Genomic DNA, 23,831 nt, shown 5'->3' on the forward strand with positions numbered 1-23,831 from the left:
CCTTGTTCACTAGTGAGAAAAAGGTTTCTACATAGTTTCCCCTCATATAGGTCGGGTTGAAGATGGACTTAGGTCTAAATACTTTTTTGGGTGGGTAATCTTCCATTAATTCCTCCTCTGGTTGCTGTTTACCAGCAAAGAACCTCTTCAAGGATAGTTTTCTTACATATTTTTGCAGGTCCACATAGACCTCAAATTTATTAAGCTTAGCTACCGGGGCGAATTTCAACCCTTTTTCAAGTAATGAAATCTCCGACTCCCCAAATATATGTTTGCTCAAATTAAAAATCTTTTCCTTATTTTCCACTTTTGAGGTCTCAGTCTCTTGTGGTTCCATAACCCCTGTCCTACAGCCCTTCCTTTTCTCTCTTCTATTTTTCCTATTCTTGATGTTCCTTCTTATCTTTCTTCCTTTCTTTCCCCCCCTTTTTTCTCTCTGTTTCCTACCTATTATGTGTATTTTCGTTTCCTCATCCCATCCTCTAAAAAAAGATCGTCATTTTGGAATCGACTAAAACAATTCCGACGGTATGGGGAATTATTCAATTCTTTTCTTTCCCTTCTCTGGTAAGTGGGTAAATCTTCTCTTCTCCAATTATTGGACCTATATCTACTATGGTCTCTTATCGTGGGGTAGTGATCTTGTCGATCTCGTGGTGCGTCACTATAGACATTCCTAGAGGGAATCCTCCCCCTACCCCTCCTCCATCCTTGTTGTGTTTCCTCTCTGTTATGGAATTTCCTCCTATCTCCAGATTGGGCAGTATGGTAATCCTTCTGCTCTCTCCTGTAATCATTTCCCCCTCTAATTGGGGGGGGGGGGGGCAGGTTTGATTGGTTCCTTAGGGGCATCCTCCATCCCTTTCTTATCCCTATTAAATTTCCTGGATTTTTTTGTCATTAGTTCTTTTTCATTCCTCTGTAATCTAGATGTAATATTCCTTTCAAACTCTCTATATTCAGGCTGTTTAGAGAAGGGTGCAATTAATGTTCTTAATAAATCAATTTCCTCTTCCACAGCCCTCAGATCTCCTTTCCTTTCCTGTATTATTAATTCCATTAATCGGAATGAACAATCGTCAATTATTTTCTCCCATTCTCTCTTAAATTCCTCAGTGGAGTCAGAGAAACTGGAGGTTTGTTTATTTTTAAACCTCTCGGAATCAATTTATTAGACAAATACTTTTCCAGGGAGGTCACCTCCAACCACAATCTCCCTTCTTTCAACAATAATTTTTCCATTTTTTTCATACTACTCTCAAGATCATCATCTTCTATGGAGACAATATCCTCATCTCCCTCAAACAAATTAGTGCACATATTAAGTCTATTCTCTCTTACTGAGAACATGACTATAAGCGGCAAAATCTACTGGTGTTAGAGGTAAAGAACAGATAAAAGGAAAAAGAAACACCTGTATAAAAAAGCGCTTTAGAGCAGCAGGGGAATGGTAATCCAAAAAGGGGCGTTACCCTCACCCCAATAAAGTTAACCAGATACTAAAAAGGATTTGGATCTCCTATCCACTGCGCTCCCCAAATATATAGATACGTGAAGAAGGGAATAAACCTCTACTTATCTTAGGAGGTCGGTATTATTTTCACACGTCCCACCTTCTTCTCGTTAGGTTTTATTATGAGTATTAATAGATGGTGTTATTCCAAAAGGTCCAACAACTCATGTAAGAGAAAATAAAACACAATCTAGTGTATTACCGTCATACAGATCCCTTCATTGAATAAAAATACAACATGGGTCTATGGATTCAGATCAATAATAAGTGTGATCCACACATATGTATAAAATACAATTTTTTAATACTAAAAAAGTTCCAATTATAAAGTATGCTTCAGTCACATTGATATATGACACATGTCCACTGTTACATCCAGTAATATGTGAGGGTGGCTTCCTACCAGATTTTGGAATTTAGAAGTGCTTATAAAAAAGCTGTGCAGATGTCTCAGCAGCCCCAGGGAAAACCAGCTTCAATGGTCAGCACCCCGTCCTCTCCTCGTCTGGTATGTCCGTCACAGATCCTCACCGTCAGCCAACGCGTTTCGATCAAATTTGCTGATCTTTATCAAGGCATAGTACTGATGACCTCCTCTTCCAGCTCTTTATACCCTTGTGAATTAATGTTCCTAATTGCTGGGAGAAGCCACTCTCACTCACAATTAATGGCATTTTTACATTTATTAAATCATCCCAGACTAATCTAACATAAAGGAACTACTCTACAAGATGGTATAATATCCATATATTTCATGTTAAAAGATACTAACACAATCGTAAATGAATTAAAAACATAAAACATAAAATTTCGCTAACCGGAAGTGTCCTGTGTAAACAGGATCAACTTCCGTCTATACTGTTATGAGGGTTCCACACAGCGGAAAGAAGGAATCCTATCCCTCTATCTCAGCGTCACATCCTGTCACGTGATCGCTCCGTCACGTGACCGCTACGGTCCGCATCAGTGTATCTCATGTTCGTTCCGAAAATATGTCCGGTCACGAGATACTCCACGGCCGGAAGTCCCTCAGCGGCCATTTTTAAAACTCCAAAGAGGGGATTTGACAGCACATCTCCTCATTACTACAGTGTTATAGGTATAGAAGGGCGGAAGTATATATACCGCCATATTGCTTCCTGGAAAAAAGAGATTCCCTTTATTATCATAACAGGAAAAATGATCTTATAAAAAAACCCTATAGAAGACTACAATACACACAATCCATATTCTTCAGTTACTATAAAAAAATGGGCTATAAAAAAATCACTGGTAGTCAAACATATCTAATTTATTCAGCATCACACCTAGCCAAGAAACCATTTTACCTCAAAGTCCTTATTCAGGCCACCCGGGATTAGAGTTTTTAGTGAATGAATATATTGCATTTCAGTTTTTGCTAGTGTTGCAGCTATATTATTACATCCCCGGAATGTCTATAGTGACGCACCACGAGATCGACAAGATCACTACCCCACGATAAGAGACCATAGTAGATATAGGTCCAATAATTGGAGAAGAGAAGGTTTACCCACTTACCAGAGAAGGGAAAGAAACGAATTGAATAATTCCCCATACCGTCGGAATCGTTTTAGTCGATTCCAAAATGACGATCTTTTTTTAGAGGATGGGATGAGGAAACGAAAATACACATAATAGGTAGGAAACAGAGAGAAAAAAGGGGGGGAAAGAAAGGAAGAAAGATAAGAAGGAACATCAAGAATAGGAAAAATAGAAGAGAGAAAAGGAAGGGCTGTAGGACAGGGGTTATGGAACCACAAGAGACTGAGACCTCAAAAGTGGAAAATAAGGTAAAGATTTTTAATTTGAGCAAACATATATTAGGGGAGTCGGAGATTTCATTACTTGAAAAAGGGTTGAAATTCGCCCCGGTAGCTAAGCTTAATAAATTTGAGGTCTATGTGGACCTGCAAAAATATGTAAGAAAACTATCCTTGAAGATTGCTGGTAAACAGAAACCAGAGGAGGAATTAATGGAAGATTACCCACCCAAAAAAGTATTTAGACCTAAGTCCATCTTCAACCCGACCTATATGAGGGGAAACTATGTAGAAACCTTTTTCTCACTAGTGAACAAGGATATTGAAGCACTCACACCGCCGAAAATTCACTATAATTTAACAAGAAAAGAGAATGAGGCTTAAAAAGAATTAAAATCGAATAAAGACATCATAATAAAACCAACGGATAAGGGTGGAGGAGTCGTAATAATGGATATAGACAAATATGAGAACGAGGTGATAAGACAATTGAGTGATGGATATACCTATAAAAAATTGAGAGGGGATCCAACTAAAAGGATCGTGACCGGCTTTACGACATTAGTTAAAACTTATGTAGATAACGGTACCATCAGTGAGGCAGAAGGTCAATTTTTGATACCTACAGATCCAAGTATCCCCGTTATTTATATTTTGCTGAAAATCCATAAGGACCTGCAGAACCCGCCCGGCAGACCCATAGTGTCGGGAATTAATTTGGTGACTGCTAATATGTCGGAGTTCATAGACTTCCACCTCCAGCCTCTAGTACAAAAAAATCGTTCGCATTTAAAGGACAACAGAGATGCATTAAATGTCATTAAAAGTATACAATGGGACGAGAATTGCTATATAGTTGCATCAGATGTTACTTCGCTGTATACGATCATTAATCACGATTTAGGAATAGAGGCAGTGGTTACATATTTATCAGATAGTAACTATGAGTCAGAATTATGTGACTTTTTGGTAAAAGGTGTTGACTTCATTTTGCGAAATAATTATTTCCACTTTAAGGATAGTTTCTACCTGCAAAAGGTGGGGACGGCCATGGGTACCAGGTTCGCCCCAAGCTATGCCAACATGTTTATGGGCATGTGGGAGGCCCAACATGTATGGCAAAACCATCAGTTTTGGGCGAGCCTGGTATCCTGGTCTAGATACATAGACGATATCATTTTTATTTGGAGGGGTGATAGAGAAACTTTGACTACCTTCTGCGATCAGCTAAATGAGAATGACTACAATATTTCACTGACGTTTGAAGTCAGTAATACCAGTGTAAATTTCCTTGATTTAAATATTTATGTGGAAAATGGACAATTAAAAACTCGTAATTACATAAAGTCGACTGATTCAGGAACATATATTCACACTACTAGCTGCCACCATGCCAATTGGCTTGAGTCCATACCTAATAGTCAGTTACAGAGACTAAAGAGGAACTGTACAGATAATGAGGTTTACAGGGAATAAGCCGACATAATGATTAAAAAATTCAGGAATAGTGGTTATAGTAATATAAGCATTGAGAAGGCTGTCACTAAGTGTGAAACTATAGACAGAAAGGATTTATTACTTCCATCAAAAAAGATACCTGTATCAGATGGAAAGAAGAATCATTCCTTAGCTTTTATTACGGGTTATAACACCCAACACAAACAAATCGAGAAGATTTTCAGGAACCATTGGACGATCTTGAAGGGTGACCCTTTATTGGAAAAATTGTTGCCAGATAGACCCAAATTCATTTATCGGAAAGCTAAGAACATTACAGATAAATTGGTCAGGAGTGCTATGTCACCGCCGAACGCAAATATTCGCACTTTGTCAAAGGTTTTTTTTAGGTGTGGTGCCTGCTGTATGTGCAAAGAGGTCAGAGGTGCAGCAAAGTGCACGGAAATCGAAATAAATGGACAAAATAATAAAATTAATGAGTTCATAACATGCACCTCAAGAAATGTGATCTATTATTTGGGATGTAGTTGTGACTTATTCTACATTGGTAGGACTAGTAGGAACTTAAAAACAAGACTCACAGAGCATCTCCGTAATATAAGAAATGGTGTTGAGACACATGCACTCTCATCCCATTTCAAACAAATCCACGGTCAGGACATCAAACAGTTAAAAGTATTTGGAGCATTAAAACAGATAAAGGGGAATTGGAGATGTAATAATATAGCTGCAACACTAGCAAAAACTGAAATGCAATATACTGTATTCATTCACTAAAAACTCTAATCCCGGGTGGCCTGAATAAGGACTTTGAGGTAAAATGGTTTCTTGGCTAGGTGTGATGCTGAATAAATTAGATATGTTTGACTACCAGTGATTTTTTTATAGCCCATTTTCTTATAGTAACTGGAAGAATATGGATTGTGTGTATTGTAGTCTTCTATAAGGTTTTTTTATAAGATCATTTTTCCTGTTATGATAATAAAGGAAATCTCTTTTTTCCAGGAAGCAATATGGCGGTATATATACTTCCGCCCTTCTATACCTATAACACTGTAGTAATGAGGAGATGTGCTGTCAAATCCCCTCTTTGGAGTTTTAAAAATGGCCGCTGAGGGACTTCCAGCCGTGGAGTATCACGTGACCGGACATATTTTCGGAACGAACATGAGATACACTGATGCAGACCGCAGCGGTCACGTGACGGAGCGATCATGTGACAGGATGTGACGCTGAGATAGAGGGATAGGATTCCTTCTTTCCGCTGTGTGGAACCCTCATAACAGTATAGACGGAAGTTGATCCTATTTACACAGGACACTTCCGGTTAGCGAAATTTTATGTTTTATGTTTTTAATTCATTTACGATTGTGTTAGTATCTTTTAACATGAAATATATGGATATTATACCATCTTGTAGAGTGCTTCCTTTATGTTAGATTAGTCTGGGATGATTTAATAAATGTAAAAATGCCATTAATTGTGAGTGAGAGTGGCTCCTCCCAGCAATTAGGAACATTAATTCACAAGGGTATAAAGAGCTGGAAGAGGAGGTCATCAGTACTATGCCTTGATAAAGATCAGCAAATTTGATCGAAACGCGTTGGCTGACGGTGAGGATCTGTGACGGACATACCAGACGAGGAGAGGACGGGGTGCTGACCATTGAAGCTGGTTTTCCCTGGGGCTGCTGAGACATCTGCACAGCTTTTTTATAAGCACTTCTAAATTCCAAAATCTGGTAGGAAGCCACCCTCACATATTACTGGATGTAACAGTGGACATGTGTCATATATCAATGTGACTGAAGCATACTTTATAATTGGAACTTTTTTAGTATTAAAAAATTGTATTTTATACATATGTGTGGATCACACTTATTATTGATCTGAATCCATAGACCCATGTTGTATTTTTATTCAATGAAGGGATCTGTATGACGGTAATACACTAGATTGTGTTTTATTTTCTCTTACATGAGTTGTTGGACCTTTTGGAATAACACCATCTATTAATACTCATAATAAAACCTAACGAGAAGAAGGTGGGACGTGTGAAAATAATACCGACCTCCTAAGATAAGTAGAGGTTTATTCCCTTCTTCACGTATCTATATATTTGGGGAGCGCAGTAGATAGGAGATCCAAATCCTTTTTAGTATCTGGTTAACTTTATTGGGGTGAGGGTAACGCCCCTTTTTGGATTACCATTCCCCTGCTGCTCTAAAGCGCTTTTTTATACAGGTGTTTCTTTTTCCTTTTAGCCACCCAAGAAGAGCCCACCTTCCTAGTGGAATGGGCCTTTACCGAATTTGGTACCGGCAATCCAGCCGTATAATGAGCCTGCTGGATCGTTTTACAGATCCAGCGAGCAATAGTCTGCTTAGAAGCAGGAGCGCCAACTTTATTGGCCGCATACAGGACAAACAGTGCCTCTGTTTTCCGAACTCGAGCCGTCCTGGCTACATAAATTTTTAAGGCCCTGACTACATCTGATATTGTGGTGTTTTCTTTTGCTGTGGGGGAACATAAGGTAAAAAAGTAGATTTACCCGCGGTAGCTGTGGAAACCAGGTCCGCGAGACCCTCCCCAAATAAAACCTCACCCTTGTAAGGCAAAACTTCCATATGTCTCTTTGAGTCGACATCACCCATCCATTGGCGGGTCCACTGGGCTCGCCTAGCAGAAATTGCCATGGCGTTGGCTCTTGAACCTAACAGCCCAACGTCTCTCGCAGCGTCTCTCATATATAAGGCTGCGTCTTTAATGTGACCCAAGGTCAATAAAATGCTATCCCTATCTAGGGTATCAATGTCAGATGACAAGTTATCTGCCCATGCTGCTACTGCGCTACATACCCAAGCCGACGCTATTGCCGGTCTGAGCAAGGCACCCCTATGTGCATAAATTGATTTTAAGATAGTTTCCTGTCTGCGATCAGCAGGATCCTTAAGGGCTGCCGTGTCTGGAGACGGTAGCACCATCTTTTTGGACAAGCGCGTCAAAGCCTTGTCCACCCTGGGCGAGGATTCCCACCGTAACCTGTCCTGTGCGGGGAAAGGATACGCCATAAGAATTCTCTCGGGAATCTGCAATTTCTTGTCTGGAGTTTCCCAAGCCTTTTCAAATAACGCGTTCAGCTCATGAGATGGGGGAAAGGTTACCTCAGGCTTCTTTTCCTTAAACATGCATACCCTCGTGTCAGGGACAGAGGGGTCATCTGTGATATGCAAAACATCTTTTATTGCAATAATCATATAATGAATACTTTTGGCCACCCTTGGGTGTAACCTCGCATCATCGTAGTCGACACTGGAGTCAGAACCCGTGTCGGTATCAGTATCTGCTACTTGGGACAGGGGACGTTTCTGAGACCCTGGAGGGCCCTGTGATACAGCCAAAGCCATGGATTGACTCCCTGTTTTTTATCTGGACTCTGCTTTGTCCATTCTCTTATGTAATAAAGACACATTTGCATTTAAAACATTCCACATATCCAACCAATCACGGAGACACCACAATCATCTGCTTTACCTCTTCCTTAGATGAGCCTTCCGCTTCAGACATGTCGACACACACGTACCGACACCCCCACACACTCAGGGATAGATATATATATATGAAGACAGTCCCCCAATAAGGCCCTGTGGAGAGACAGAGAGAGAGAGTATGCCAGCACACACTCAGCGCCACTGGACACTGGAATAAAATCCCAGTCAGTACAGCGCTTTTATATAAATATACTCACTGCCCCAAATAAATGTGCCCCCCCCCCTCTTTTTTGCCCTCTGTACATGTGTTCAGCAGGGGAGAGTCCGGGGAGCCAGCTTCTCTGCAGCGTGCTGTGGAGAAAAAGGCGCTGGTTAGTGCTGAGGGACCAAGCTCCGCCCCCTCAACGGCGGGCTTCGGTCCCGCTCAGATTCTTATACTGGCAGGGATTTTTGCAATATACAGCCTCCGCAGTATATATCTATGCCAGTGTCCCTAGAGGTTTCATAATTGCTGCCCAGGGCACCCCCCCCCCCTGCGCCCTGCACCCATACAGTGCCACCAGTGTGTGTGTAAATGCGGGAGCTCATTGAAGATCTGAAGTCTTCTGCCGCCTTTGAAGTCTTCTTTCTTCTCATACTCACCCGGCTTCTATCTTCCGGCTCTGTGAGGAGGACGGCGGCGCGGCTCCGGAACGAACGGCGAGGGTGAGACCTGCGTTCCGACCCTCTGGAGCTAATGGTGTCCAGTAGCCTAAGAAGCAGAGCCTATCATTTAAGTAGGTCTGCTTCTCTCTCCTCAGTCCCACGATGCAGGGAGCCTGTTGCCAGCAGTGCTCCCTGAAAATAAAAAACCTAACAAAAGTCTTTTACAGAGAAACTCAGTAGAGCTCCCCTGTAGTGCACCCAATCTCCTCTGGGCACAGGATCTAACTGAGGTCTGGAGGAGGGGCATAGAGGGAGGAGCCAGTGCACACCCATACTAAAGTCTTTAGAGTGCCCATGTCTCCTGCGGAGCCCGTCTATACCCCATGGTCCTTACGGAGTCCCCAGCATCCTCTAGGACGTAAGAGAAATAATACTTTTGTCAAACACAGTTACCTTCTGCCTCTGTCTTATCTCCTATTTCCCCCAATAACATGCAAATAGGGTAACTTTCAGTTTCTTCATTGTTTAGGGAAGATCCAGAAGGAGATAGACCAGGTAATAGGTGATAAGTGTCCATCAGCAGAAGACCGATTCAAGATGCCTTATACTGAAGCTGTAATCCATGAGATCCAGAGATTCAGTGATATTGTCCCCACTGGGCTGCCCCACCGCACAACAGAGGAGACCTCGGTCCGAGGCTACGTTATACCCAAGGTAAATACGCTGTACTAATGTATCTGGCAAGGATATAATCCATACTTGCCTATTCTCCACTAAGGAGACTCCCAAACATCTCCTGGCTCTCTCCACTTGGTGACTCAGTAGGCCGTCACACTCCACCATGCTGCCCTTTTGGTTCCTCCCCAATTGGCGACCTGGCAATTGCCAACCTGGCTGCCCCCTCCCAGAGGAGAAAGTCGGCAACTATGATATAATCTTTTGTACTATGTATTTATCACACTGCGCTGATATTATGATATAGAATAGTAATGCACTTAGGAAACGGGTACCTCATGCCTCAGTGATATTTCTAGATTTATTCTTATGAATATTGTCCATTCAGTGCAGGTAACGGGTAGACTTTATAACATGAAATTACAATTAGAGAGAAATGTTAGAATGAGTTTTAGTAAAATTTGAGTAAGATTAATATTTATCTCTCATATAAGCAGATGTTATAATATCCTTTCCTTCCCATTACACATCAGGACATGGAGGTGCTCTCCTTGCTGACGACTGTACTGAAGGATCCTAAATACTTTCCCCAGCCGGAGATGTTCTCCCCAGAACGGTTCTTGGATGATCAGGGGGTGCTAAAGAAGGGACTGGCTGTGCTGCCTTTCTCTGCAGGTGCGGTGTCGTGTGTGTGTGTGTGTGTGTGTGTGTGTGTGTGTGTGTGTGTGTGTGTGTGTGTGTGTGTGTGTGTGTGTGTGTTATGTGTATCAGGCACTTAATCAGACTTTGGACTAATTGTCCAACATTACCCTCAAGTCTATTTACTAAGCCTTGGAGAGAGATAAAGTGGACAGAGCTAAAGGCCCCCCTTTATCAAACCTTGGAGAGTGATAAATAGAATGGTGATCAAGTGCCAACCAATCAGCTCCTAATTGCCATGTTACAGGCTGTGTTTGAAAAATAACAGTTAGAAGCTGATTGGCTGGTACTTTATTTATCACTCTTCAAGGCTTGATAAATCTGGGTCAGAGTACCAACCTATCAGCTCCTGTCATTTTTTAAACACAGCCAGTAACATGGCAGCTAGGAGCTGATTGGCTGGCACTTTATCTCTGTCCTCTTTATCTCTATCCAGGGCTTAGTAAATAGACCCCCCACTGTCACCAACAATACTGTACATAGAAATTACATTATATATGCAGTTTTCCATCTTGTGCTGGTCAATGGCGTCACTCTTCTCTGAAGGAGTGCCACCCCTATTGGAACAGAGACGCAGGACACACAATTAGGAATGGTGTTTATGGGGGTGGATAGGAAGAATTTTAGGGAAAGGGAGAAAACTGGGAAACAGAGTATTCTAATTGGGAAACTGAGAGTATTCCAATAAACAACATTTATTATAAATAAATGTATTTCAGAGAGCGAGCTTTGGGGGTTACTCAGACCTGATCACTGTTGTGCAAACTCACAAGCCGGCCGATTACCGATCGACTGTGCATGCGTACGGATCATAGTACGCATCCGCTAAGCCAATCACTGAAAAAAACAGCAACTTTTTTGATCGCTAGGCGTATGCGAGTTGATTTGACAGGAAGCCAGCGTTTGGGGGTGGTAACTGGCCGTTTTCTGGGAGTGTCAGGGAAAACGAAGGCGTTCCCAAGCGTTTTCAGGGAGGGTGTGTGACATCAGCTCCGGCCCCGATCAGCCTGATTCTATCGCACTGTAGGAGTAAGTCCTGGGCTACGCGCAGACTGCACAGACTGGAAAAATCATTAGATGATGAGTGAGTTGCGAACAGATTTACAGCTGACCGGCAATTGCTGAGATTTCCATAAGCCATACACAGACTTGCACGGGGCAGGTATTCACTCTGTCTGGGCAGCGGCTATCTGATCGCAAACCTCTGCAACTTCGCAGAGGAGCGATTAGGTCTGAATAACCCTCTCTGTTCACTTCAAATAAATATTTACTCAATAAATATATTTCTGTATAATAAATTAAGTAAAACCCATTGCAATAAATAGAATTAGTAGCAATCAGTATATATATATATATATATATATATATATCAGTAGCAAAATATACCTTTTTCTTGCGCTGTAAAGTTGCTGCCCTTTAACACAACCCTTCTGTTAGCAAGGATCAAAATGTAATAACACTTCCAAAATGAATCAAAGGGCGCAATACAATCACTATCTAAATATACCAGCAATATAATTGACCAAATAAATCAATTTATTAAAAGCAAGACATCAGTAGAAAATTCAACAATAAAAGAGATAACCCTTTCAAATACATATTGTGTCAATGAATTTTATGAAGGGTACATTATTTTCTCTCACTCTTCAACACTGACACGTTTCGTACTATACGGACTTCTTCAGAGGGAAGGTCTGTATAGCTGGTAAAAATAAATACATACATGCAATACAATCAATGAATGAATAATAAAAAATACATAAAATATCAATCTAACAATTGTTTAAAACAATCAAATTCAAGGAGATGAGGACATACAAACAAATAATTAAATGCATCTAAATGGATCTTACAAATCTTAATTCAATAGGCCATCAAGTGACTAATGTAATAGATAGTAGATTTCTAAACTTTACATACCTATATCATCAATCCACATGACAAACAAAAGAATATTCAAATTTGTGGAACAGTTCTACAATTCAGCTTTGACGGATGATTCTACAAAATTAATATCATATTATCAATTTACATTCCATAAAGATAGAAGAAGCTCTAGTATGTGCAAATTTGATCACTTACTTATGAACTAAAGTGACCTCTTTTCATCGTATATGAAGGTTCAATCGATTGAGAGTAATAAATCCTACATAAGGGATGTGCTATCATTAGTTAAATAATAATTTAATAATAATTTAATTCTTATTTAAAAATATATATATATACATACCCACTCTGGGTGAGCAGCTAAATATAAAGCTTTATCACCATGTAAACTAAATCTATAAAATAAATAAATGAATAATATTAGGATCTAATGCTATTTAAACATCAATTGTTTAGTGGTTTAAGGTATCCATTAAGTACTTACAAGCTCCTGTGTGCTCCTATGTGCTTCTCTCCCAAAGTGTAAGTGAATGAATGAGTGTGCTAATGGGCTATATATACCCAATTCACCTCCTACCTCACTTCCTGGATCTCATATCCAATCAAAAGTAAGCAAATAATTATATCTATCCTACTCTATTAAATAACTAAACTATAAGGAATTAGTAATAAAGGAAAACCTAAGTGAGCCTTAGTGAGTAATAAATCATTATTTAAGAAGTAATGCGTGGTTAGAAACCAACTATAAATAGATAACTATAAAAGTTTCAGTTTTTGCCGGAAGTGACATCACTTCCGTATTGCGTTCCACATAAACTAACATTTGGAACGCAGGAAGCGTACAGGTCACCGCTGTCCATCCCTATACCCAAAGAACACTTACATCACTTCCGCTTTGGTGGTAATAGCCCGAATGGTGGTGCGTTCCACTGTAAGCAGGGTGGAATGCTTGCTAGACGCGGGCGGGGTGCTGGAGGATTCCGCTGCGCGCGGCCCTCAGCGGCAATGGACACGTTGCTAGTGCTGTCCATCCCTTGGGGTATAGGGATGGACTGCGGTGATCTGTACACTTCTTGCGTCCATAATGTACCCTTCATAAAATTCATTGACACGATGTGTATTTGAAAGGGTTATCTCTTTTATTGTTGAATTTTCCACTGATGTCTTGCTTCTAATAAATTTATTTGGTCAATTATATTGCTGGTATATTTAGATAGTGATTGTATTGCGCCCTTTGATTCATTTTGGAAGTGTTATACCTGTATTATATTATATATATATATATATATATATATATATACACCCACACACCACACCACACACACACACACACAAAATGTACTGTAGATAGATAGATTAAAATATATATCAGGGCTTTTGAAGGAGATTTCACAAAAATCAATGAATAGGGCCTTATTACTTAATAAATGATGGAAGCACGTGCATGCTAACCCTGTTAGTGCCACAATATAATTGCTGCTTCCATCAATAATTAATGAATATGACACTAATTCAAAAATACATATTTTATTGTGGTATTTAGTCAATTATTTTACTTGTGATTCTGTGACAAGACCTGGAAAACCTGAACTGTTTGGGGTCCTGAGAACCGAGTTTGAGAATCTATGTTCTAGTAACATCCAGGCCAGCTCTAATGAAAGGGTCACATAAATAATACTGGACCATACTCTGCAACAGTGATGCATTAAAACAGTAGAGTAAAATTTGGCCTTGCCAAGAGTCTTAACGCTATTTTTTTTCTTTTTTGTTTCATTTGCGCTTACTGTATGGATGCCATCCTTTTTAGGGAGGCGTCAGTGTCCAGGAGAAGGTCTGGCCCGCATGGAGCTGTTTCTCTTTCTCACGATTCTCCTTCAGAAGTTCACTCTGACCACACCGGTGTCTCCCAAGGATTTGGACTTAACCCCGGAAACAAGCAGCGCTGGCCACTTTCCCCGATCCTACAAGATGTCTGCCATACCGCGTCATTAGCACTCTGCCACCTCCACACTTCAGCATTTATTTTAATTTATAACAATAGTTTTATAGCTTTTATACTTTAGTTTCCATTACCTTTATATGACTTGACTGAAAACAATAAAATATTAATTCTATTTCTTACAGATGTATGTGTTGTCGTTTTTATAGGGAAATATTAATTAGAGAGCGAGTGGGTTATTACTCTGAGAAGTTATGGCACCATGCCGACTAGAAAGTAACGCTTCATGCTATCTTACAATACAGCATGTAAACTTATAAAGCCGGGTTACTTACTAACATTGCTCACATGCACACATCTGCACTCTGGGGGTCATTCCGAGTTGATCACTCGCTAGCAGTTTTTTGCAGCCGTGCAAACGCTATGCCGCCGTCCACTGGGAGTGTATTTTAGCTTAGCAGAAGTGCGAACAAAAGGATCGCAGAGCGGCTACAAAGTTTTTTTTGTACAGTTTTAGAGTAGCTTAATACCTACTCAGTGCTTGTGATCACTTCAGACTGTTCAGTTCCTGTTTTGACATCACAAACACGCCCTGCGTTCACCCAGCCACGCCTGCGTTTTTCCTGGCACGACTGCATTTTTTATACACTCCCTGAAAACGGTCAGTTGCCACCCAGAAACGCCCACTTCATGCCAATCACTCTGCGGCAACCAGTGCGACTGAAATGCTTTGCTAAACCCTGTGTGAAACTACATCGTTCATTGTAATAGTACGTCGCGCGTGCGCATTGCGCCGCATATGCATGCGCAGAAGTGCCGGGTTTTTTTTGCCTTATCACTGCACAGCGAACGAATGCAGCTAGCGAACAACTCGGAATGACCCCCCAAAACCATAGCATCGAATCAGCAATATGCTTTATCTGTCTACCACAAGACATACAATGAAAGCTAACATCTAATTGGTTTATCTGGTTTTAGTGTGTATTTGGCATTTTGAGCAATATCTCTAAACATCCCTAAAGGTATTTTGCAAAAGTGAAGGGATCAGAAAGTGAAAATGAAGCACACATTGTGGTAAACACAGGGGTGTGTCTAGGAGTCTGAGCGCCCCAGGCAAAGTAAAGGACTGGCGCCCCACACCCGCTCATATTTGAAATATCGAACGTGCATGCAACAAAAAAGGGGGGTGGCCACTCAATAGTACCCAAATACAAATTACACCACATAGTAGCATCCCTCACTAACATTACACAGCACAGCAATGTCCGTTATTCACATTATGTTACACAGTAGTACCCCCTATACACATTATGCCACACAGTAGTGCCTATGGGGGAAATTTACTAAGCAGTGATAAGAGCGGGAAAGTGAGCAAGTGGAGAAATTGCCCATGGCAACCAATCAGCACTGAAGTAACATCTATTATTTGCATACTATAAAATGATACAGAGCTGCTGATTAGTTGATGGTGCAACTTCTCCACTGGCTTACTTCTCCACTCTTATCACTGTTTAGTAAATGTCCCCCTATATACTGAATCTGCAAAAAATGCTAACCCAGTATATCACATCGGGCTATACAAAATTGATAAAGCTGATTGTATACCTTAGAACACAAGCTATTTACTAATATCGTGAAGCCGTAATGGCCGCTGTCCCTCGTGCACGTGCTACGCACTTCGTACGCTATTTGCGTACAAAGACCTTGCACGTGGTACGCAAGTTACGTACACACGCTGCGCTGTGAGTACGGAATACACACAGCGAGCGTACACACAGATAATAACCTTTTAAACCTTACACAGAGTATGCTTATACTGTAATTCTTAGTGTTGAGATACTGCAATGATATAATACTGTTTAACCTTGGTCTGTATGCTAGCTGTTTGAGCGATTGAGATGCTCAGCAACCCTTAATAACAAATGGTGAAACACACTCCTTGCTAAGGTTCCAACACCTTTACTAACAATATTTAGCTAAGTAAAAAGGGAAAAAAACAGTTAACAGTTCATACACTACAGGCTAACATTAATATCTAACAGAATAACTAAACAGAAATATACACAATAGCGAACGATCGCAAACACAAATACATAGACTAAGAATGAATGGCTAACATTAAAACGGGTAACAAAGTGGCCACAGAGAAACATACCATACGGGGAACACTCGCTAGCGCAACCGGATCCAGTCCTCCAATTATCAGAGATAAATGTTGATGAGAAAGAGTACTGGCCGGTCTGGGGACAGTGACCCTTATATACACAACATACAGTGTACTACAAAGGGCCCTACAATCTTATTGTTCATTGGACACAGGAATGTCTCTCCGCATTATAACAAAAGGTCATAGGTTAGTTTGAACAGGTGGGCTGTGACTATATCAAACTGCTCAGGTGGGAGGGAATCTCAGAATTCCCGCCGCATGGATAATGAACCGCAAATATAGTAAATGTCCAGAAACTACTAATAGACATAACTATACGCAGGAGCGATTAATCTTTACCTAACCAGCACCGGATTGTTCCTAATAAAATGTTCTTTAGTTAGGTACCAAACACCACTGCTCAAACCCTGTCTGACCATTCGTATCATGCAAAGAGGAATTTCTCTGTCCAGCGACCAGTTACATTAAACAAACTTACAGTTATTATTAAGGGGAACATTATCTATAAAACATACTATTTGGTTTTATTATTTAACGATTGAGTTGCCCGCTAGACGCACACAAACTCTACCGTAAATGCACATACCACGCGCTCGAGCGCATGGCCGAGGAGGCGCCATCACGCAGCTGCGAGTATCCGCACGCACGGGAGAGAATGTGCACGTGCAGCGGGCAAGCGCATGAGGTGAATATATGGCAACATGTAGCATGATATTTTTCCGACTTTGACAAAATATATCTATTCCAATAAGAAGAAGTGCACTCACCAGGGACTTTTCAGCAGGCTTAATTTACTCACATCACCAGTGTAGACAAAAACTAGAGATGTGCGGAGGGCACTTTTCGTGTTTTGTGTGTTGGTTTTGGTTTTAATTCCACTTTTGTGCTTTGGTTTTGGCTTGGTTTTGCCAAAACCACCCTTCCGTGTTTTGGTTTTGGTTTTGGTTTTCGATGATTTTTTTAAAAACATAAAAAACAAAAAAACACAACATTTTGGGGTAATTTTGATCCTACGGTATTATTAACCTCAATAACATTCATTTCCACTCATTTCCAGTCCATTCTCAACACCTCACACCTCACAATATTGTTTTTAGGCCTAAAAGTTGCACCGAGGTGGCTGTATGACTAAGCTAAGCGACACAAGTGTGCGGCACAAACACCTGGCCCATTTAGGAGTGGCACTGCAGTTGCAGACAAGATGGCACTATTCAAAAACTAGTACCCAAACAGCACATGATGCAAAGAAGAAAAAGAGGTGCAATTAGGTAGCTGGATGGCCAAGCTAAGTGATACAAGTGTGCGGCACAAACACCTGGCCCATCTAGGAGTGGCACTGCAGTTACAGACAGAATGGCACAAAAAAAAAAAATAGTCCCCTAACAGCACATGATGCAAAGAAGAAAAAGAGGTGCAATGAGGTAGCTGGATGGCCAAGCTAAGCGACACAAGTGTGCGGCACAAACACCTGGCCCATCTAGGAGTGGCAATGCAGTTACAGACAGGATGGCACAAAAAAAAAACTAGTCCCCAAACAGCAAATGATGCAAAGAAGAAAAAGAGGTGCAAGATGGAATTGTCCTTGGGCCCTCCCACCCACCCTTATGTTGTATAAACAGGACATGCACACTTTAGCAAACCAATAATTTCAGCGACAGGGTCTGCCATATGACTGTGGCTGAAATGACTGGTTTGTTTGGGCCCCCAGCAAAAAAGAAGCACTCAATCTCTCCTTGCACAAACTGGCTCTACAGAGGCAAGATGTCCACCTCATCCTCCGATTCCTCACCCCTTTCACTGTGTACATCCTCCACACAGAGTATTAATTTGTCCCCACTGGGATCCACCATCACAGGTCCATGTGTACTTTCTGGAGACAATTGCTGGTAAAGGTCTTCCCGGAGGAATTTATAATTCATTTTGATGAACATCATCTTCTCCACATTTAGTGGAAGTAACCTCCTACGCCGATCGCTGACAAGGTTACCGGCTGCACTAAACACTCTTTCAGAGTACACACTGGAGGGGGGGCAACTTAGGTAAAATAAAGTCAGTTTCTGCAAGGGCCTCCAAATTGCCTCTTTTTCCTGCCAGTATACATACGGACTGTCTGACATGCATACTTGGATGCTGTCACTCATATAATCCTCCACCATTCTTTCAATGGTGACAGAATCATATGCAGTGACAGTAGACATATCAGTAATCATTGGCAGGTCCTTCAGTCCGGACCAGATGTCAGCTTTCGCTCCTGACTGCCCTACATCACCGCCAGCGGGTGGGCTGGGAAATCTTATCCATTTCCTTGCAGCCCAGTGGCGAGAGAAATTGAAGGACGAGCTGTTGACGGGTCACGTTCCGCTTGAGTTGACAATTTACTCACCAGCAGGTCTTTGCACCTCTGCAGACTTGTGTCTGCCAGAAAGAGAGATACAACGTAGGCTTTAAACCTAGGATTGAGCACGGTGGCCAAAATGTAGTGCTCTGATTTCAACAGATTGACCACCCTTGAATCCTGGCAAAGCGAATGAAGGGCTCCATCCACAAGTCCCACATACTTTGCGGAATCACTCCGTCTTAGCTCCTCCTTCAATTTATCCAGCTGCTTCTGCAAAAGCCTGATGAGGGGAATGACCTTACTCAAGCTGGCAGTGTCTGAACTGACTTCACGTGTGGCAAGTTCGAAGGGTTGGAGAACCTTGCACAAGACGGAATCATTCAGCACTGCGCTTAAGTCAGATGCATTACCCCTCCTTTGCCTATATCGTAGGTGGATGTATATGCTTGAATGGCCTTTTGCTGCTCCTCCATCCTCTGAAGCATATAGAGGGTTGAATTCCACCTCACTGCCACCTCTTGCTTCAGTTGATGACAGGGCAGGTTCAGGAGTGTTTGCTGGCGATCCAGTCTTTGGCACGCGGTAGCTGAATGCCGAAAGTGGCCCGCAATTTTTCGGGCCACCAACAGCATCTCCTGCACACCCCTGTCATTTTTCAAAAAATTCTGCACAACCAAATTAATTGTATGTGCAAAACATGGGACGTGCTGGAATTTGCCCAGATGTAAAGCACGCACAATATTGGTGGCGTTGTCCGATATCACAAATCTCCTGGAGAGTCCAATTGGGGTAAGCCATTCTGCAGTGATGTTCCTCAGTTTCCGTAAGAGGTTGTCAGCTGTGTGCCTCTTACGGAAAGCGGTGATCCATAGCGTAGCCTGCCTAGGAACGAATTGGCGTTTGTGAGATGCTGATACTGGTGCTGCCGCTGATGTTGTTACTGCGGGATGTCATACATCTTCCCAGTGGGCTGTTACAGTCATATAGTCCTTAGTCTGCTCTGTTCCACTTGTCCACATGTCTGTGGTTAAGTGGACACTGGATACGACCGCATTTTGTAAGACACTGGTGACTCTTTTTCTGACGTCTGTGTACATTCTCGGGATCGCCTGCCTAGAGAAGTGGAACCTAGATGGGATTTGATAACGGGGACACAGTACCTCAAACAAATCTCTAAGTCCCACTGAACTAATGGCGGATACCGGACTCATGTTCAACACCAACATAGCTGTCAAGGCCTCAGTTATCCACTTTGCAAAAGGATGACTGCTGTCATATTTCATCTTCCTCACAAAGGACTGTTGGACAGTCAATTGCTTACTGAAAGTAGTACAAGTGGTCTTCCAACTTCCCCTCTGGGATGACGATCGACTCCCAGCAGCAACAACAGCAGTGGTAGCAACAGCAGGTGTACCAGTCAATGATCCTACGGAGGAATCCTGGTTAGGAGAAGACTCCTCAGTCTTGACAGTGACATGGCCTGCAGGACTACTGACGTACCTGACTGAGGAGGAAATTGACGTTGAGGGAGTTGGTGGTGTGGCTTGCAGGAGCTTGGGTACAGGAGGAAGAAGGGATTTAGGTGTCAGTGGACTGCTTACGCTCTTACCCAAAGTTTCACAACTTGACACTGACTTCTGATGCATGCGCATGTATAAGGGAGGATGTTCCTAGGTGGTTAACATCCTTACCCCTACTTATTACAGATTGACAAAGGCAACAGATGGCTTGACACCTGTTGTCCAGATTTGTGGAGAAATAATTCCACACCAAAGAAGTGGCTTTTTTGGTAGTTTGCTCAGGCATCACAATGGGCTTCTTCGTCCCAAGGACAACAGGTGTCTCCCCCGGTGCCTGACTTAAACAAACCACATCACCATCAGAATCCTCATCGTCAACTTCCTCCTCAGCTCCAGCAACACCAATATCCTTATCCTGGTGTACTTCAACAGTGACATCTTCAATTTGAATATCTGGAACTGGACTGTGGGTGCTCCTTCTAGCACATGCAGTGGGCGTGCAAATGGTGGAAGGAGCAACCTCTTCCCGTCCAGTGTTGGGAAGGTCAAGCATCACAAAAGCCGACACACTTGGACTCTCCTTGGGGATTTGTGATACCATCTCAGAACGCACAGTTCTTTTCTGTGCTCTTTCCAGCTTAACTCTTTTAATTTTTCTAGCAGGAGGATGAGGGCTTCCATCGTTATGTAAAGCTGAACCACTAGTCATGAACATAGGCCAGGGCCTCAGCCGTTCCTTGCCACTCCGTGTCGTAAATGGCATATTGGCAAGTTTACGTTTCTCCTCAGACGATTTAAATTTATTTTTTTGGTTCTTTTTACTGAACTTTGGCTTTTTGGATTTTACATGCCCTCTACTATCACATTGGGCATCGGCCTTGGCAGACGACGTTGATGGCATTTCATCGTCTATGTCATGGCTAGTGGCAGCAGCTTTAGCACTAGGAGGAAGTGGTTCTTATTGATCTTTCCCTATTTTCTCCTCAAAATTTTTGTTCTCCATTATTTTTTAGGAGTTCTATAAGACAATATGCGGCACAGGAATGGCTGGAATGACTGATGGACAGGACACTACCACTGGTCTGATGCAGCACAACACACCAACACTGTAAGGGACTTGTTGTTGTTATTATTATTATTATTATACGGCAGTAGTGTACATATAGCAGCAACGTATACCACTGTGACTTCCTCGTCACTGGAATGACTGATGGACAGGACACTACCACTGGTCTGATGCAGCACAACACAACAACACTGTAAGGGACTTGTGGTTGTTGTTATAATTATTATACTGCAGCAGTGGACATATAGCAGCAGCGTATATCGTCACTGGAATGACTGATGGACAGGACACTACCACTGGTCTGATGCAGCACAACACAGGAACACTGTAAGGGACTTGTTGTTGTTGTTGTTGTTGTTGTTGTTGTTGTTGTTATTATTATACAGCAGTAGTGTAAATATAGCAGCAACGTATACCACTGTGTCTGCCTCGTCACTGGAATGACTGATGGACAGGACACTACCACTGGTCTGATGCAGCACAACACAACAACACTGTAAGGGACTAGTGGTTGTTGTGATAATTATTATACGGCAGCAGTGGACATAAAGCAGCAGCATATAGCGTCACTGGAATGACTGATGGACAGGACACTACCACTGGTCTGATGCAGCACAACACACTAACACTGTAAGGGACTTGTGGTTGTTGTTGTTATTATTATTATAATACTGTAGCAGTGGACATATAGCAGCAGCGTATATCGTCATTAGAATGACTAATGGACACTACCACTGGTCTGATGAAGCACAACACAACACCACTTTATACAGCTACACTGGATATATGGCAACAGAGGACACCAACACTGTTAATGGCTGGACTGATGCAGCACAATACACTGACTATACTGGACTGGACAGCACAACACAGCACCACTTTATACAGCTACACTGGATATATGGCAGCAGAGGACACCAACACTGTGACTGGCTGGACTAATGCTGCACAATACACTGACTACACTGGACTGGACAGCACAACACAGCACCACTTTACACAACTACACTGGATATATGGCAGCAGAGGACATCAACACTGTGACTGGCTGGACTGATGCTGCACAATAAACTGACTACACTGGACTGGACAACACAACACAGCACCACTTTATACAGCTACGCTGGATATATGGCAGCAGAGAACACCAACACTGTGACTGGCTGGACTGATGCAGCACAATATACTGACTATACTGGACTGGACAGCACAACACAGCACCACTTTATACAGCTACATTGGATATATGGCAGCAGAGGACACCAACACTGTGACTGGCTGGACTGATGCAGCACAATACACTGACTACACTGGACTGGACTGAGCAGCACAAGACTCGCCACCCCACTTTCCCGCCCCCACACAGACACTGAACACTGTGGACACGTCCTCTCAATACAGTCTCCGAGACTGAAGTGAAAATGGCCGCGATGCGCGGTTCCTTATATGGAATCCAAATCCTGCGAGAATCCAACAGCGGGATGATGAAGTTTTGCCGAGTTCGGGTTTCCGAGTCAGGCGGGAAAACCCGAGCCTGGCTCGGAACCAAACTCGGAAGGCAAAGTCCGGTAGGGTTCGGTTCTCTGAGAACCGAACCCGCTCATCTCTAACAAAAACATAACGTAACCTTTCTCAAGACATCCCACCAGTAGAAGAGACAGAGACATGTCTCTTTCTCTTCTACTGGTGGGATGTCTTGAGAAAGGTTACGTTATGGAACCAAAACGTTGAAATGGTGATGTGAGTAAATTATATAATATACACACACTCATGTATATATACATATATAATATACATATGCATATACACACACTCACAATATTCCCCAGCACTCCAGGATCCCCTCAGGGTAACATGTTCCAGGGCTCTCCTATGGGGTATGTCCCCACCAAAAATGCAGGCAGGAAAGAACACTCGGAGACTCCAAAATTGTAAAATATCCCATGCATGACATTGGTGATGCGGCCACCGATTGTCCTGGTAACCAAGACACCTGGTGCGGCTACCATCCCACGCTGGAATTACACATAGCGACTGTTTGCAGAACCCGTATATCCCGTCATAGATCCACTGCGAGCAGAAGCACTCAAATACATGTTAGTGTTTTAGTGAACACCAGCCTTTCTTTTCACACCCTACCCCCCCTCCCGCCCCTATAAAAAAAGGTGGGTGGAGTTATAGCTGGTGTTGGGCATCAGTGCATAAACCAATTTTATTTTATTTTAAATATAAAGTTTGGGCTGTGGGGTTGGGCATTATTTTAACATGTTAAGCTGTATCCACAGAAAAACACATTAATGATAAAGTCCTGCAGTGACATCAGCCAGGAATTGTGTCCCAACTCCTTGCATGGGTATATTGTAACTAGAGATGAGCAGGTTCGGTTCTCAGAGAACCGAACCCTACCGAACTTCACGTCTCGAGCCTGGATCCGAGTCCGGCTCGGATTTTCCCGCATGACTCGGAAACCCGAAAGCGGCAAAACGTCATCATCCCGCTGTCGGATTCTCGCGGGATTTGGATTCCATATAAGGAGCCGCTCGTCGCGGCCATTTTCACTCCAGTCTCGGAGAGTGTATTGAGAGGACATATCCTCAGTGTTCATTGTCTGTGTGGGGGCAGGAAAGTGGGGTGACGAGTCTTGAACTGTGTT

At 42.4% G+C, this 23,831-nt stretch overlaps 1 protein-coding gene across 1 annotated transcript in view; it reads left to right on the plus strand.

The window, feature by feature from the left end:
* LOC134949330 (cytochrome P450 2B1-like) overlaps positions 1-14,269 on the plus strand; it is a 73,207-nt gene extending 58,938 nt beyond the window's left edge. The window contains exons 7-9 of the mRNA XM_063937826.1: positions 9,417-9,601; positions 10,096-10,237; positions 13,956-14,269. Of these exons, the coding sequence (XP_063793896.1) occupies positions 9,417-9,601; positions 10,096-10,237; positions 13,956-14,140 (512 nt within the window). The 3' untranslated portion in view covers positions 14,141-14,269. The remainder of the gene's footprint in view (positions 1-9,416; positions 9,602-10,095; positions 10,238-13,955) is intronic.
* The last annotated feature ends 9,562 nt before the right edge of the window (positions 14,270-23,831 follow it).

Source organism: Pseudophryne corroboree, chromosome 8 (genome assembly GCF_028390025.1).
Source record: "Pseudophryne corroboree isolate aPseCor3 chromosome 8, aPseCor3.hap2, whole genome shotgun sequence".
Taxonomy (NCBI): Eukaryota; Metazoa; Chordata; class Amphibia; order Anura; family Myobatrachidae; genus Pseudophryne; species Pseudophryne corroboree.